Source organism: Sebastes umbrosus, chromosome 10 (genome assembly GCF_015220745.1).
Source record: "Sebastes umbrosus isolate fSebUmb1 chromosome 10, fSebUmb1.pri, whole genome shotgun sequence".
In the NCBI taxonomy this organism is placed as follows: domain Eukaryota; kingdom Metazoa; phylum Chordata; class Actinopteri; order Perciformes; family Sebastidae; genus Sebastes; species Sebastes umbrosus.
This window is the reverse complement of record NC_051278.1, coordinates 11,664,604-11,682,117: the sequence shown is the minus strand read 5'-3', so window position 1 is coordinate 11,682,117 and position 17,514 is coordinate 11,664,604. Positions and strand designations below refer to the sequence as shown.

The 17,514-nt window shown below is 40.8% G+C and overlaps 2 protein-coding genes across 7 annotated transcripts in view; one reads left to right on the top strand and one right to left on the bottom strand.

The window, feature by feature from the left end:
- Positions 1–5,427: 5,427 nt before the first annotated feature.
- On the top strand, positions 5,428–13,726 carry LOC119495814. Of its 2 annotated transcripts, none has more exons than XM_037782636.1 (3): positions 5,428–5,585; positions 9,550–11,743; positions 11,833–13,726. In XM_037782636.1, exons 2-3 carry the CDS (start codon positions 9,565–9,567, stop codon positions 12,474–12,476), a joined length of 2,823 nt encoding a protein of 940 aa, XP_037638564.1. In that variant the 5' UTR covers positions 5,428–5,585; positions 9,550–9,564; the 3' UTR covers positions 12,477–13,726. The 2 variants fall into 2 exon arrangements, with proteins under 2 accessions (XP_037638564.1, XP_037638565.1); XM_037782637.1 differs by lacking the exon at positions 5,428–5,585 and adding an exon at positions 5,838–6,102.
- Positions 13,727–13,762: 36 nt separating this feature from the next.
- The window catches only part of blnk (B cell linker), a 33,186-nt gene continuing 29,434 nt past the window's right edge, over positions 13,763–17,514 (bottom strand). For all 5 annotated transcript variants that reach the window (XM_037782639.1, XM_037782638.1, XM_037782640.1 and 2 more), the window contains 7 exons: positions 17,454–17,484; positions 15,776–15,851; positions 15,597–15,625; positions 15,424–15,479; positions 15,235–15,318; positions 14,983–15,138; positions 13,763–14,220 (listed from right to left, as the gene is read on the bottom strand). In XM_037782639.1, the coding sequence (XP_037638567.1) occupies positions 14,104–14,220; positions 14,983–15,138; positions 15,235–15,318; positions 15,424–15,479; positions 15,597–15,625; positions 15,776–15,851; positions 17,454–17,484 (549 nt within the window). In that variant the 3' untranslated portion in view covers positions 13,763–14,103. The remainder of the gene's footprint in view (positions 14,221–14,982; positions 15,139–15,234; positions 15,319–15,423; positions 15,480–15,596; positions 15,626–15,775; positions 15,852–17,453; positions 17,485–17,514) is intronic.

Here is a 17,514-nt window from a genome sequence, read left to right as displayed (position 1 = left end):
GGTATGAGGCGCACCAGGCTTTCCATTAACTACAAAGTAAACCCATCCGTGTCAATATTAAATGCTCAGGGAAAGTGCTGTGGTGACGTAGTTTAAAGTGTGGAGTGGAGGTGGATGGGTCCAACAAACACAAGGCTTTCATCCAGGAGACCGCTGTTTGTGTCCCGTGCGTCACGTTACAATCAGCTGGTCATTCGTGTCCTGTGTTCACAACGTACAGTGTCATTTTCACTGTACAAACGTAGTGGTTTTAAGCCCAACCGTGTTGTTTTTTTCCTAAACCTAATTATGTGGTTTTATTGCCTGAACCTAAGCTTTTTTTTTTTGCTTAATTCACTACATTAAGCACGTGACTGCGACCGAAAAGTGACGCCGAATGGTCTGACAAAGCGTCAGTATGTGACGAGTTGGGATGAGAACGGGTTGCATCGAAGAGCTGGCATAAAAAACAAATGGAATATGTTCTATACATTTCATCATAACTACAGCAGGTATACTGTGCTGGAAGTAACCTTACATTTGTTTTACTTAATACGTTCTGTAGGGAGCACTAGTGCAAAGAAGACATCACAGTGGTTCCATGTCGTGCTTGAATAATACACAAGAGCAGTCCAGAGATTGTGGCTGCGTGCGGGGGGGGCGAGTCTTAAGAGGACTGGTAATGCTAGCTGCTCTGTTGTAGAAGCTGTCGAGGTGGTGGGTAGTCTGGGTCTTAATGGGCTGGAAATGTCTCCCAGAGGAAACAAATGGTGTCCTGCATGGAGGGAGCTGGTGGCCGTCCTTTCTTCTTCATGGTGTCACACAGTGCCTTGGGTAGGGGCAGCTGACAGCCATTGACCTGCACAGGAATGTGAACAACCCACTGCTGTTCTTTCTCTGAACAGACAGAAAGACAGAAATAAGGAAGTAGAGGATATAAACGGTGTGCCAGTTAATTGATATTACACTGGATCAGTACTGGCAGTCCTCAGTGTTTGCAGAAGGGACACCATCTTTTGGGTTTATTTACATCAGAAATAGTCCGGTCAAGGGGAAGGGGGGGTGTTGGTGACAAAGATCTTCTATGACTTGTTTTTTTAATCTGAACCATAGATTTCTTGCTGTACGTTAGACGTTCCTCCTTGGTGACACAAATGCTCATCTTTACCTTATCTTAGTTTTGGGAAGGCTCTGTTTCAAGTTGTTGGCAGCCCAAAGGTCACTCTGCCCATATAGACTCAATCATATACGATTTAATGACAAACGAACGAGTCATACAGGAATGACGGAGTGTATATGCATATAATATATGACAAAGTTCACAATAAAAATCAGGAAGTTACATGTGCATGCTACCTTAGAGTGTGTAAGCTGTGAAGTAGAAATAGTAAATTGGTCAAACACATAAAAAGTCAGTAAATACATGATGAAACATTTTTAACTACATAAAGTTACATATTAAAATGACGTACTACATGACTCTAAAGTGAATATATATATATATATTTATATATATATATTATTTTTTTTAAAAGTCACGTGAAAGAGTCTCATTAAAGATCACTAAAAGATCACTGGTGTGAAATAGTCTACAACCTTTCATCTAGATGCAATAAAGTGTCTCACATTTACTGAACTCAGGCCCAGTGGCCTATTTTTATGGCTGTTATTGAACCCTAAGGGGTTCCCACACTCTGGCAAGAGTAACCTGCAGCCTCACTCCCTATGGGCATTACATTACCTACGGTACATGCCTGGAATAGCAACATGGTACATGCTTGAGCATAAGCAAACGGACCCCAAACTGAGCGTGAAAAGTGAAACATATGTCAAATTTATTTTGTATTTTCGTACATTTCAACATTTTCCATTTCAAAATAATTCAGCTTTGTATTTGATTACATTATCATTGCTCCCTTGTTTTCTCTGTTCACTTATTGTCATAATTTTAATATTTAAAGGAACAATGGCTTCGTCCAAAATTGCATACTACTGTATGCACTTTACCCAATATGTGTACTATTGTTAAATACTTTTGTGTGAATAAACAGTAGTATCTTTTCGGACGCACTGAGCTGTAATTTACTTTTTACTATTTCACTTCCTGAGAGCCTCCTTGCCGGTTAGAGACGTGTAACCATGGTTACCCATGCCAACCTCGTGACCAAAACAATGATTTGTGAGACTCAAAATCTGAACTTATTCTGTTAACTGAGGTAATAAATCAAGTGAGAAGTAGGGTTATTTTCTCATAGACTTCTATACAATCAAACTTCTTTTTGCAACCAGAGGAGTCGTCCCCTGCTGGTTATTAGAAAGAATACAAGTTTAAGGCACTTCCCCGTTGTCTTCATTTTAAAAAAATGGCCACCTGGTTGCAATCTGCAACCTCACCACTAGATGCAGCCAAATCCTACACACTGCACCTTTAAGTTTGATTACTTTATACAGCTTTTTATTTTTAGACAAAAAATAAAATAAGAGCAGTTCACTTGTTAGAGATTATAGTTAATTTATTGATTATTTAAATTGTACAAATTGTACATTGTTGTTTTTTCAATCAGGAGCCTTTAATCACCAAACTCTCCTCGTATTCAGAGGCTAATAAATGCGTGTTTCCACTCCAAATTTGTGTAGTATTGCTGTATGTTTTAATATTTTTTGGGAAATCATAGTTCACAATGTTAATATGATGTTGAGGTGGGCACATTACTGTATGACATATTTCAGTTATAACCATCCTAAACTCTCCAAGGGGATTGCGGGTACAATTTTAACTTGAGAGAATTAATTTTCCAGCTCTAGGTAACGTCACCAGTGGTTTTTCTCATGGACTTCTATACAATCAGACTTCTTTTTGCAACCAGAGGAGTCGGCCCCTGCTGGCTAAGTTTAAGGCACTTCCCCGTTGGCTTCATATTTCAGAAATGGCCACCTGGTTGCAATCTGCAACCTCACCACTAGATGCAGGCCAAATCCTACACACTACACCTTTAAGTTTGATTATGTATAGCTTTTTATTTTTAGACAAAAAATATGCGTGGTTTCACTCCAAATTTGCATAGTATTGTAGTATGTTTTAAACATTTGGGGAAATTTCATACTTCACAATGTGAATATGTTGTTGAGGTGGGCACATTACTGTATGACATGAACTCTCCAGGGGGATTGTGGGTACAATTTTAACTTGAGAGAATTAATTTAACAGCCCCTAGCTAACGGCCCCTGCAGGCTATTAGAAAGAATACAAGTTTAAGGCACTTCCCCGTTGGGTTAACTTTTAAAAAATGGCTGCCTGGTTGCAATCTGCAACCTCACCACTAGATGCAGCCAAATCCTACACACTGCACCTTTAAGTTTGATTATGTACAGCTTTTTATTTTTAGACAAAAACTACAACAAGAACAGTACACTGATTAGAAAATATCTAATATTTATAGACTATTCAAATTTTTCAAAACGTATGTTTTTTTTTTATCTTTCTGTGGGGAGCCTTTAACTACCAAATCCCTTGAGTGCCTTGTATTCAGATCTTGATAAATGTGTTTTTACTACAAATTTGTGTAGTATTGCTGTATGTTTTAAACATTTTGGGGAATTTCATAGTTCACAATGTTAATATGATGTTGAGGTGGGCACATTACTGTATGACATATTTCAGGTATAACCAACCTGAAAACCCAAGGGGGATTGAAGGTACAATTTTAACTTGAGAGAATTAATTTAACAGCTCTAGCTAACGTCACCAGTTGTTTTTTCTCATAGACTTCTATACAGTCAGACTTCTTCTTGCAACCAGAGGAGTCGGCCCCTGCTGGCTAAGTTTAAGGCACTTCCCCGTTAGCTTCATATTTAAAAAATGGCCACCTGGTTGCAATCTGCAACCTCACCACTAGATGCAGGCCAAATCCTACACACTGCACCTTTAAGTTTGATTAAATACAGCTTTTTATTTTTAGACAAAAAATTTAATAATATTGATAATTTATAGATTATTTAAATGTATATGTATGGGGAATTTCATACTTCACAATGTGACTATGTTGTTGAGGTGGGCACATTACTGTATGCCATGAACTCTCCAGGGGGATTGTGGGTACAATTTTAACTTGAGAGAATTAATTTAACAGCTCTAGCTAACGTCACCAGTTGTTTTTTCTCATAGACTTCTATCAGACTTAATTTTGCAACCAGAGGAGTCAGCCCCTGTTGGCTATTAAAATGAAGCCAATGGGGCTTCATTTTTAAAAAATGGCCACCTGGTTGCAATCTGCAACCTCACTACTAGATGCCGCCAAATCCTACACACTGCACCTTTAAGTTTGAAAGTGTAATACAGCTTTTTATTTTAGGAACATATATAGTATATATATATATATATAGTATTGTAGTATGTTTTAAACATTTTGGGGAATTTCCTAATTCACAATGTGAGTATGTTTTTGAGGTGGGCATATTACTGTATGCCATGAACTCTCCAGGGGGATTGTGGGTAGAATTTTAACTTGAGAGAATTAATTTAACAGCTCTAGCTAACGTCACCAGTTGTTTTTTCTCATACACTTCTATCAGACTTCATTTTGCAACCAGAGGAGTCGGCCCCTGCTGGCTATTAAAATGAAGCTCCCCGTTGGCTTCATTTTAAAAAAATGGCCACCTGGTTGCAATCTGCAACCTCACTACTAGATGCCGCCAAATCCTACACACTGCACCTTTAAGTTTGAAAGTGTAATACAGCTTTTTATTTTAGGAACATATATAGTATATATATCTATATATATATAGTATTGTAGTATGTTTTAAACATTTTGGGGAATTTCCTAATTCACAATGTGAGTATGTTTTTGAGGTGGGCATATTACTGTATGCCATGAACTCTCCAGGGGGTTTAACTTGAGAGAATTAATTTAACAGCTCTAGCTAACGTCACCAGTTGTTTTTTCTCATACACTTCTATCAGACTTCATTTTGCAACCAGAGGAGTCGGCCCCTGCTGGCTATTAAAATGAAGCTCCCCGTTGGCTTCATTTTAAAAAAATGGCCACCTGGTTGCAATCTGCAACCTCACTATTAGATGCTGCCAAATCCTACACACTGCACCTTTAAGTTTGAAAGTGTAATACAGCTTTTTATTTTAGGAACATATATAGTATATATATATATATAGTATTGTAGTATGTTTTAAACATTTTGGGGAATTTCCTAATTCACAATGTGAGTATGTTTTTGAGGTGGGCATATTACTGTATGCCATGAACTCTCCAGGGGGATTGTGGGTAGAATTTTAACTTGAGAGAATTAATTTAACAGTTTTAGGTAGATAACATCACCAGTTGATACTAATTTGGTTATTTTACACCATTTAGTGGTTGTTTTACCTCATGTTAACAGAAGTGAATCATCCCTATATGAATAAACCACTACATGAGAGCAGTATTTTGCATTAAAGCAGCTCTGTGTTGTGCTGTAACGTTAGGCCCGGGACAGCACGGCTCTCTCTCTAGTCGGGCTAAAGGCTAAAAGCAGCTCAGAGGCTGTAATCCCCGTATGAGACCATCATGGCTGCCACTCGCTGAGCTGTCAAGCTCTCCCACAAAAGAAAAAAGGTAAAAAAAAAAACGACACTACTACGCACATAACTACAGCTTTGTGGTTTATTTACACCAGCCGATGGCTTTTATCTGCACTAATAACTCGATAGGAGGTTAAAAAACTGCTCTGGCGTAACTTCGTTTTGACGCTTTTTATCTTTCAAGTTATTTCGTCTTTGTAACGTCTCGTCGCGTCAGTCATTCAAATCACTCGAACGGTTTTTAACGGTTAATTCAAATCACTCTAACGGTTTTTAACGGTTATAGCTCCGATTGTACGTAACTAAATGTGTGTTTTGTGCGTTAAATGCTTTAATAAGTATCACAGTGGGATAGTTTTTTATCGTAACTTCACACTATTCCCAAGGCGGTTCGTTTGCTCGTTTCAAAAGCTCATCACTTTGTTGTGGTCAAGTCAAATTGACACACAATGGCCGCATGATTCACTGATTAATCTGCTGCTTTTCTACTGTTTTCATTGGTGCATGTGTTTTAGTTGGTTTATAAGTTAACTACTGTTGTGTGCGGGCAGGTGAGTTAAAGTGCAAGTTTCCCTGCAACCTGGGTGGTTGTTAAGAATCTAAACTTGTTGCTTTATATACCTGTTTTTATACCTGGTGTGATGAATTAATATCCATGCAGAGGCTTTTTGAACCACAGCCAGCAACAGGTGGACTTAACATTAATAACATGCAGGGGGTAGGGCTGTGAATGCTGCTGTTTTATGGCTTTACTGGGAAATTATGATACAGATACAGTAGTTTCAACACACACACACACAACATGCTGGTTCTTTTGCATTTCATGAACAAAGAGTAAATGAAGCTAGATGTTCAGTGGGAGAGAGCGCAGACCTTCCGCAATGTTAATGAAAGGGAGACATAATTTGTGTGTATCCGCACCAAAATTTGATGGGTTCTTCCTTGGATCATGTTACACCCTTCCACCAAGTTTCATGAAAATCGGGCCAGTAGTTTTCCTGTAATCCTGCTGACAAACAGACAAACAAACAAACAAATCCTTGGCCCAAGTTTCATGAAAATCGGGCCAGTAGTTTTCCTGTAATCCTGCTGACAACAGACAAACAAACAAACCGAACCGTAAACATAAACCTCCTTGGTGGAGGTAACAAGGTATTTCATAACAATAGTCTATGCATTTGAAACTAGAAAGGCACACTCAGAGCGCAAAACCACTGCAATGTCAACAAAAGTGAAAAATAATATGTGTATTGGCTCCAAAATTTAATGGGCTTTTCCTCGGGCTGGTATTTTTTTCGTAATCCTGCTGACAAACAGACAGGTAACAAGGTATTAGACTAAATACATTTGAGACTAGAAGGGCATTCGGAGAGTAAAGACCTCCACAATTATAACGAAAGTGAAAAATAATTTGTGTATCTGCCTCAAAATTTAATGGGATTTTCCTTTGCCAATGCTACATCCTTCCACCAAATTTCATGAAAATCGGGCCAGTAGGTTTTCTGTAATCCTGCTGACAAACAAACAAACGAACCGAACCGTAAACATAACCTCCGTGGTGGAGGTCAATAGTGATATGCATTTGAAACTAGAAAGGCACTCTCCGAGCGCAAAACCTCCGCAATATTAACGAAAGTGACAAAATAATTTGTGTATCCGCTCCAAAATTTAATTTCATGAAAATCGGGCCGGTAGTTTTTCTGTAATCCTGCTGACAAACAGCCAAACCTTAGCTTAAACAGGTAGGAGGTAACAAGGTATTAGACTAAATACATTTGAGACTAGAAGGGCACTGGGAGAGCGTAGACCTCCATAATTGTAACAAAAGTGATAAATAATTTGTGTATCTGCCTCAAAATGTAATGGGATTTTCCTTTGCCAATGCTGCTTTTTATGGCTTTACTGTGAAATTATGATACAGCAGTTTCAACACACACACAACATGCTGGTTCTTTGGAACGCATTTCACAACAGAGAGTAAATGCATTTGAAGCTAGATGTTCACTCGGAGAGCGCAGACCTCCGCAATGTTAATGAAAGGGAAACATAATTTGTGTATCCGCTCCAAGATTTAATGGGTTATCCTTGGATCATGCTACACCCTGCCAACAAGTTTCATGAAAATCGGGCCAGTTGGTTTTCTGTAATCCTGCTGACAGACAAACAAACAAACCGAACCGTAAAACATAACCTCCTTGGCGGAGGTAACAAGGTATTTCATAACAATAGTCTATGCATTTGAAACTAGTAGGGATGTCACGGTACCAGAAATCTAGTAGTCGATACCAATACCAGTGAACTTCCACGATTCTTGATACCAATTTAATACCACGGTAAAAAAACAAAAAACAACAACAATAAATCCCACGTAATTCAACACGCACTCTTTTATTAAAAACATTTGAACATTACAAAAATCAGAGGCATGTAGCCTTTAAGTAATAAATAAAAATAATTGACCCATTTTGTTCATTTTGGCGTATCAGCGGCATGTTATCAATCGATAGTCAGACGACAGACACTACATACTGACCGTGAATGCATCTGGTCCGTCAGCTCAGAATAGTAGGAGTAGGAGCAGAAGGCAGAGGATTTATTGTTGAAGCGAAAAGCAAACGCACCTCTTTGGCAAGATTTCACGTTTAATCCCAATGCTATAAGGGAACCATAACATTAATGAAGTAATCACCTCGAGGTGGATGGAGCTGTCACAGCCGGTGTGCACGGAGCAGCGGCGCCAGGTAGACACCCGCAGCGGAGCCCCGCAGCAAAAGCGCTACCGGAGAGGCCAGACACGCCGCCACCCGATGGTAAAGATCAGAGTCAGCGTTCTGCACGTATTGACCGTCATCTTTTCTTGTAAAATGTCCGGTGTAATCGGTGACACCGGTGTTGTCACAAGTTTATTAACTAGTGGGAAGATTTTCCTCACTGTCGCATCCCTACCAACGACCATTACAGGCATCGTACGGCACCGTCGTTACTGTAGAAAAAGAGTACCATCACTTTCTTAGAATTTTGGCATCGACTTGGTACCGAAGCATCGGTTCTCGTGACATCCTTACTCAGAGTGCAAAACCTCTGCAATAATAATAATAATTTGTGTAACCGCTCCAAAATTTAATGGGCTTTTCCTTGGCCCAAGTTTCATGAAAATCGGGCCGATAGTTTTTCCGTAATCCTGCTGACAAACAGACAAAACCTTAGCGTAAACAGATAGGAGGTAACAAGGTATTAAACTAAATACATCTGAGACTAGAAGGGCACTCGGAGAGCATAGACCTCCACAATTCTAACCAAAGTGAAAATAATTAGTGTATTTGCAGTACGCTGCACAGGGCAGAGCTGGCAAGCTGGTGCATGTCTAGAGAGTGAACTGGAGTAATGTTTAACTTTTCTTTACTAATAAAAGTGCTAAAAAACACTTTCATATAACGTTTGTCGTCCTTAAATACAAGGCGCAAATCCTTAGTATCGATACAAACGATATTTGCGTTTTAAATCGATTTTATATCGATATACGTCTCCCGTGAAGGACAACTTGCTGAGTACCTACCGATGTAGTTTGATCGTAGGAATATGAATCGATACATTGATGTAGTAGATGAATCGTTACACCCCTAATTGTTAGTTATTCTGAGACGGATATTTGTTGTTTGTAGAGGTGCGTGTGTGTACAGTAATGCGGCAGTGGCGCCGCGTCACAAAGCTTCTTATACCTTTGAATATTTCTCACCAAAGCTTCGAAGCCCAAAAAATTGTATTTGGGACATCCGTAGGTTTTTACATGTTCCATGTTCCATGTCAATGCTGCACCCTTCCACCAAGTTTTATGAAAATCAGGCCTATAGTTTTTCCATAATACTGCCGACAAACAGACAAACACTCTGAAAACATAACCTCCTTCGCGGAGGTAACAAGCATTCTTTTGTTTGTTGCGTTGGCCTTGAATCTGTATTCTTTTTCTGATGATTCTTTGTGTTTTTCTGCACTTTCAGAAACCTGAAACAAACATGGATTCGGTGGATATTTGTGCAGCTACCTCCAGACGAGATAATAAACGGCGTGTCAACAAGAAGAATAGAGATTGGCACAAACGGCTCCACCTCAGGAAGACTGCCGTTCAGCCTCCAACTATGCAATGTGGAGATAAGCGTGGACCAAAGAAGATAGCAGAGGAGTGGGAGCAAAGCACAGTGTGGCCTTCGTCAAAGAAGCCCCCCAAGGAAGCACAGCAGCAGGGTCGGCGCAGGACAAATGACACACTCAGGTTCACGTGCTCTCAATGTGGGGACAACTTGGAATATGTTCCCAAAGACTTAGTGAAACACTTTGAGGACAACCACAGAGGGAACAAGCCAGTTTTCTCCTGTCATACGTGTACTTACAGTACGCACGAGTTCTCCTACCTTCAGGTTCATCTATTAAGCCACAAAGACACTTTTTCTAGCTGCAGCATTTGTAATGACAACGTTCAGCGCACATGGCCTGAATTCAGTGCACACCTAACTGCGTATCACTGCAAAAATGGCAAATATTCATGTGAAATGTGTCAGAAGTTCTCCACAGGTGACGTTAGAGTATTTTTAGAGCACATGTGTGCACATAATTTGGGCCTGGAGGGAGCTAAGGAGCTATCGCTGCGCACAAAGGGCGGCAAGAATAAGTTTGGGCCTAAAACAACCACTCAGACTTTACGTTGTCAGCACTGCAGCTATGAGGCATCTCATAAATGGTTGCTTACTAAGCACATTAAAGCTGTGCATGTTTGCCAGAATGGTAATCGGAGGAAGAAGAAGACGAAAGAGGAGCTTTGTCCGTTAGCGATGAAACCAAATGACCCGATCCCAAAAATGAAGCCCAGATTAACCAGAAGTGCAGTTAGGGAAATGTGCTGGCTGACGCAGGACTGCCTTTCTCTGCCAGGGAGAGAGTTCCTGGATAAATACTGCCACATGTCAGATCCACAGACAACACTAGAGGAGACGCAACAGTTCTTGATGAAATCTGTCGCCGGGGAAACCGACGACCAGAAATGGACCAAGGCTCTTAAAACCGTTTTGTCAAACGTCCCTCAAGATATGAACCTTCACCCGAAGTCGGAGAACGGCATCGTGTCTAACTCGTCGGACCTCACCGTCCTGACCGTCAAGAACAAGATAACCGTCGCTCAGAACGGCGCGACTTACGCCAAAAGGTTGAAAATGATGACATCATCGGATAAGGAAACCGTTTCCCCTGAAGGTGCTCCCGATGATGCTCGCCGTGTCGTTGAAAACGAATGTCAGTCAAATTCAAGCGGTCACACACCTTGTCCACAGACTGAAACCAAACTAAACAATGGCGTCTCGGCGCCGGCACAGAGTGAGCCAACTGAGTGCATTCAAATGCAGGAAAACAGAGAGAATCAGGAATTAAAGAATGATCAGGAAATAGAGGAACAAAGTAAAAAACCTGAGGAGCCTATACATGAGGACGGGATCTCCAGTGAGCTGAAGTTGACAAATGAGAGCGAAGAGCAGACATCCGTTCATAAAGTCGTACCAAAAAATAAGAGGCGAAGACGGAAAAGAAGGGCGAGATCTAAACGAGCGGATAGAAGATCATCAGGATCGGCCTTAAAGATCGTGTTGAAGAAGAATCCAGTGAAGGAGAAGCAGTGGGTGTCGCAAAGTGGTCCGACAGATGACTGTCATGGACCGCCAAGTTCTCATACGACACCGAAGGAGACGGCGCAGACTCTCCAAAACACGCCGCTAGCAGAAGTACAGCAGAAGATATGGACCAAAGCTGACCTGGACGACCCCTCTGAAGCCATCACTTCTAGTCCACAATCAACGCCAGGGGAGGAACTTAAGCCAATGGCGTCTGACAAAAATATGGACGGAAACACGCCTGTCGTGCTCGAAGGCTCGCCGCATCAAGAAATGCAAAATGACGCAGAGAAGTCACAGCAGCTCTCGGAAGCAGAAGTTGACGAGAGCGGCTCAGCTTGTGAGACGGGCCGGTCAGATTCGACGACGGCTGCAGCTGCGACTGAAGTAGAGACGTGCCCCGAGAATGCACAGCTGCAAACATCAGGCGGCGGCACGGACTGCCATGTGTCAGAGGAGGAGATGAGTTCAGCTGCTGATGGAGCGACTCCTCGTAGCAGTTACACACCTGACACCCAACCTGTGATTACAGCGCAGGGTAAGGCGGCAAATTATAGTTTCCACACAGACATAATGGTCACATTTGGATATTTTTTTAAATGAGTATTTTCACCTTTTGTCTTGCAGGAAACTCTGAAGATGTAAGTCTTGCCGTCTTGTCCGAGAGTGTCGAGGGGATGAGAGATGGAGAAGTGCCTGGCGACTCCTTCCCAGATCTCCTCGACGACCTCCAACAGGAGCCCTCGCCAGCCGCTGGGCGTCCGTGGCAGCCACTCCCAAAGAACCTGGAGAGGACCCTGAAGCTAGTCGCCATAAATCCATCTCAGTTGGTAAAGCGTCCTGCTGGAGACCAGCCCGTCGTGGTGCTAAATCACCCAGACGCCGACATCCCCGAGGTCGCCAGGATCATGGAGGTCATCAAAAGGTACAGAGGAGAGGTGCAGAAGGTCGTGCTGTCGCGGAAAACTGCGAACGCCCTCTCAGCCATGGACGGCGAGGTCCCGGAGATGAATGATGATGATGATGATGATGATTCAGAGGGGTTTGCTAAAAACTCCGTACAGGAGAGATTCATGTTGAAACTGAAACTTCGCAGGTTGAGCAGGAAAAAGTACGAAGTGGTAGACGCGGCCGCTCCCAGCAGCGACGCGGCGACGAAGTTTCGCTGCTGGTTTTGCGGCAGGCTCTTTGCATGCCAGGAAATGTGGATGGTCCATCGGCAGCGACATCTGATGGAGTGGAAAAGGCCAAACTGTGAAAACTCTTCTTAAATGTCGCACACACTGGATGGAAAATGACTCTTTGCAATACAGCAAAACAATAACGGAGACGGTGAATGGCCTCAGTTTTTTTAAAGTCTTAATTATGATTTGTTGGTTTGAGGAGAATCAAATCATCGTCACACCTCCTGGAGGGTTCACATTCTCAGGGTAAACATTTCCCTATCGTCTCTCTCCCCGTCGGAGTAGCTTCTCACAAACTCATTATTTGTAAAGCCACAAGGACGTGGCGTCGACAGTTTAGTTCTTTGTATTGTTTGTATTTTGTCTACACGATAGCTTTATTTAAGGTGATTTAAGTACACTGTCATATGGAATATTTTATAGAACACTGTAATATGTATATTTGCCATACCATCTGAATTTTATGACTCAGTTTATGTGCGGGTAGGCGCTACAGTGTGGTAGCTATCATTATTTGTGTTGGAATGGGATGCAGAGACCCACAAGTTACTCAGATAATATACCAAAACTGTGTGTTTAAAAAGAAAAAAAAATAAGCTGTTTTATTCAACATTTATTTATGACTCTTTATGTGCTATTTCTTTATGCTTTTCTTTTTGGGCCATCAGACGAATCAATGTAAAATCTTTGTATAAACTCCAAATTATGTTCAAATAATAGTGTTATCTGTAAGAGGTATATTTGGAAGACACGATTAATTTAAAAAACCTGTGTTTTGTGATGTCATTGAAATACTAGCGTTTAAAATCTGGATTCAAGAGGCCTAGAGATGATCTGATCATGCTTTTGTTTTTTTCCTCTTTTGACTTGAAATGATAATCTTATCTTTTAATTGCACTATGAAAGGAGGATTTATATTTCCCGTTACCTCACCTTTATCAGGCCGAAAGCTTTTGACAATCTCAACCAGTGTCCTACTGTGGCTCAACATTTCCTTATGCAGCCGCCATCCCGCAGTATTCACAGCAAGGGAACGGTGGCTTCTGAGTGTATGTATGTGTGTGTCTGTGTTTGTTAGTCAAGGACCATTGGACGGACGTGTCCTGTATATTGATATTGTGTCTCTGTCTCTGGAGTGCACAGTAACTCACTGTATATATACTTTTTTCAATTTAGATAAAGATTTATTATTGTGTATATAGTCCAGATAGAGGTACTGTAAAATATTACCTGAGAGTTTCCACCAAGTGCCTAGGAATCCTTGTTATGCAACAAATGTGCATGAGTATGATAGCATTACTTGTTGACCAGACAATAAATGAACCAGTTTGTCAGTCCCTGGTGGCGTTGTGTGATGACTGAACACTGAAGAGTTATACAACACAAGAAAAGAGTTTTATTAAAACAAAAATATATACAACTTTGTATTTTTGGCTCCCCAAAGTATTGCTGTCATAAACAAGTTGTCTACTTCAGCAACATTGTCTCCTTCCCAGCTCTCACTTTAATAAACTGTTTACTGACTGAGCATTAAAAAAACATCTCAATAAAACACAAGTTAAAAAAAGTCAGCTGAGTCGGTGCTACTTTGGGCTCTGTGTGGAAAAGCAGCAAAGCAGGCAAGTCCAGCATACAGTCCCGTTGACACGGCCTCAAAAGCATCACAATCTGTAAACAATAGTCTGCATTAGTCCAGTTACGTGGCGAGGATCATCTAGGGTCTCATAGGGTAGCACAGCTTGGTGGCGTCCTTGTTGTTACTCTGGGTGTCGATCAGCATCAGAGGATTCCTCTGGTGGTTCTCGACGATGTGGGAGACGCTGCTGAAATACTGCAAAAAGAGAAAAAATGATGTTAGAATGAAAAGTTTAAATGTCTTTCAATTCTTAATCTCACATTTTTTTATCTGTTCAAAATGTACCTTAAAGGGAGATTTGTCAAGTATTTAATACTCTTATCAACTTGGGAGTGGGAAAATATGTTTACTTTATGCAAATGTATATATATTTATTATTGGAAATCAATTAACAACACAAAACAATGACAAATATTGTCCAGAAACCCTCACAGGTACTGCATTTAGCATAAAAAATATGCTCAAATCATAACATGGCAAACTCACCAACAGCTGTCAGTGTGTCAGTGTGCTGACTTGACTATGACTTGCCCCAAACTGCATGTGATTATCATAAAGTGGGCATGTCTGTAAAGGGGAGACTCCTGGGTACCCATAGAACCCATTTTCATTCACACATCTTGAGGTCAGAGGTCAAGGAGACCCCTTAGAATATGGTCATTCCAGTTTTTCCTCGCCAAAATTGAACGCAAGTTTGTAGCGTTATTTAACCTCCTTCGAAAGCTAGTATGACATGGTTGGTAACCAATGGATCACTTAGGTTTTCTAGTTTCATATGACGCCAGTATCTTCACTCTAGCTTTAAGACTGATCCCGCTACAACCTAAAAATTGCAATTTGCATTGATGCATTAAAGAAATTAGTGGCGTTAAAACAAATTTTAACAACTTTGACAGCCCTAATACAGGATATACTCTATATAATATACAGATCAGACAAAACAGTCCTCCACCGTACCTCCTCCCCCCTCTTCTCTCTTCCCAGAGCGTACTGCTGAGACGAGGGTATGAAGCGGATCGGGATGTTGTACACTCTGCCCTTGTAAAACACCACTAATGTGTAGGGCTGCTGTGAGTCCTGACCGGAGCTCTTCCTCACCATGAACGCCCCGTCCTGAAACAGAAAAGTCACACCCAGCAGGGGGGTTTTATTACGGGATAAAAACCACAGGCTACTCATTTGAATGACAGTGCTCTCCCAAATTCTCACTTTGTCTGAGCGACACAAGACGTCGTCAGCAGTCCTGCGGTCACACGCGCCGGCATACCAGGGTTTCCTATAGACGTCTGCGTTCTGAAATAAAGTAAATGGAGGATAGATTTATACACCATCTCTCTGGATATACTGTATGCATATAGTTTGTTAATTTATTTACAATATCATGTTGTAAGAACACACCTTATCTGGGTCTATTGACCCATTTTCAGCAGACGCACTTCTTCTGTCAGCTGGATCTGAGACAACAAACATTATAATACTGTAACATTTTGTTTTTTCTTTCACTTCGTGTTAAAGTAAAAAAAACAAACTCCTGTGCATCTGGGTGTTAACCTGCTGTGAGCTGTACTTACTGAGGGACGTCAACTGTGGGATAGGAATCCTGCAACAGAGACCACAAACAGAGCAGACCACATTTAACGCTCAGCACCAAGCTGTGATTAAAGGACATTTCCCCCTCAGTGGCATTAAAAAATGCTGTGCATAAAATTGTGTACATTGTGTAAAAACCGTATGCTGCTGTGCTTCTTACTTTGGTCGTTTCAAGTCCAGCGAAAAAGCATTTGGCGGAGGCTTCTGGTCAATTTGCATCACAGGCAGCGTTCGGTCTGTGGAATAAATCCAGACGTGTGGTAATTAAACTGTTTGCTGTTTAGTAATGAGCAGAAATTGAAGACTCATTCCAAAGATGAAATATGCAAATGTGTTTTGCAGTTTGTTTGAGGCTTTTACTGTACATTTGTAACTGTCTGCTTTATCCACATTCTCTTTTAACTGGAATACATTTGATGTGGATAATCTATAAATCCTCAATGTGTGTGCAGCATACTGTATGTGTGTATGGAATTGAATCATCACTGGACACTAAAAGTCGCTAAAGGTTTGTAACTGGGGGACATTATTGCCTTAAAAAAAAAACAGAATAAAGGAAATGTGCGACGGTAACAATTGTGGTTTGATAGTGTTTCAGGGAACAACTCCAATCATAGGGAAGTGACTGGCACTAATTTTACGATGTGTGTGAGTAATTATGTGTACTTTTTTTAGCCTTTATTTAACCAGGTTTGAGATCAAGGGAGACCTGGCCAAGAATAGCAGCAACACAGAGTTTCAACAATTAACATTAATGTAAAAGCACATTGAGAACTGAGTAACATTGAAACTCATCAGATAAAACATTTGTACACCGACATACTGGACCCAATAGATTTTACCATAGTTTTAAACTTGTTCAGGTTTATTATATTTTGAAGCGAGATTGGAGCAAATATGATTAAAAAAAGTTATTATTATAAAACGGTCGCTATATTGTGACAGTAGTACATGAAACTGGTAACCTGAAAAAAATCATGTGCCTCTGTGTCCTCCGGTGCTCCTAACGGCATCTGCAAGATTTCACAGACCGGAGGAAAACAAGCAGTCAGAGCTGATCTGAGGTCTGCTGTCCAGCTGCCGTCTATGAGAGCCGGCTGTCAATCACTCGCAAACTCTGACCAAACAGCCAAACCAGACTGCGATGATCAAATATGAATCAATATTATGTTACGTTAATGCCTATTTCTCGCCTAAAAAGTTTTCAGAATCATCTTGTAGTGCACGGTTTAGCTGTAAATTGAGAAAGTTTGTGACGCGATAGCCATTGTGAAATCTGGTGAAGGAACGCCAAGTTCTAGTCACATGACCGGAGCATAGCCAATAGGAATGCTCTCTCTCTGAAATGGACCGTGATTGGTCAAAGTCTCCCGTCACGGGCTAGATTTTCTAAAGCCTAAAAACAGAGCCATGAGGAGGTGCAGAAGTCTAGTTATCTCTCAGAACACTTGAAATACAATATGCTGAACGGTTATTATGGAATTTTTGCCCAATGATGCCAAAAATATACTACCTACTGCCACTTTGTAAACTGCTCAGAATTCCAATGTACTTAGGTGCAAATGGCAAATAAAACTCTTGAATCTTGAATCTTTAAGATCAGTCTGTAGACTGTTCCATGCAGTAGGTGCAGATAATATAAAATCTTTCTTTCCCAATTCAGTTCTGACTTTGGGAACAACAAAGTGCAAAAAGTCTTTCGAACAGAGATTGTAATATCCATAATTCAAATTTAGAAGAGAAGATAAGTAGGTAGAATTGTTTTACCAAGAATAAATTTGTAAATAATAATAGCATAGGTAAAATGGTATATTATCTGAATGAATGTAAACACTTACTTTCAAATTCCCGAGGTTTTAAATCTGGCCTCTGAAAAAAAACAACAACAAAAAAACTTTT

Coding starts and splice junctions, on each gene's coding strand:
- LOC119495814 (XM_037782636.1), top strand. CDS start 9,565: ATGGATTCGGTGGATATTTGTGCAGCTACCTCCAGACGAGATAATAAA. Junction 11,744..11,832: donor ACCTGTGATTACAGCGCAGG/GTAAGGCGGCAA, acceptor TTTGTCTTGCAG/GAAACTCTGAAGATGTAAGT.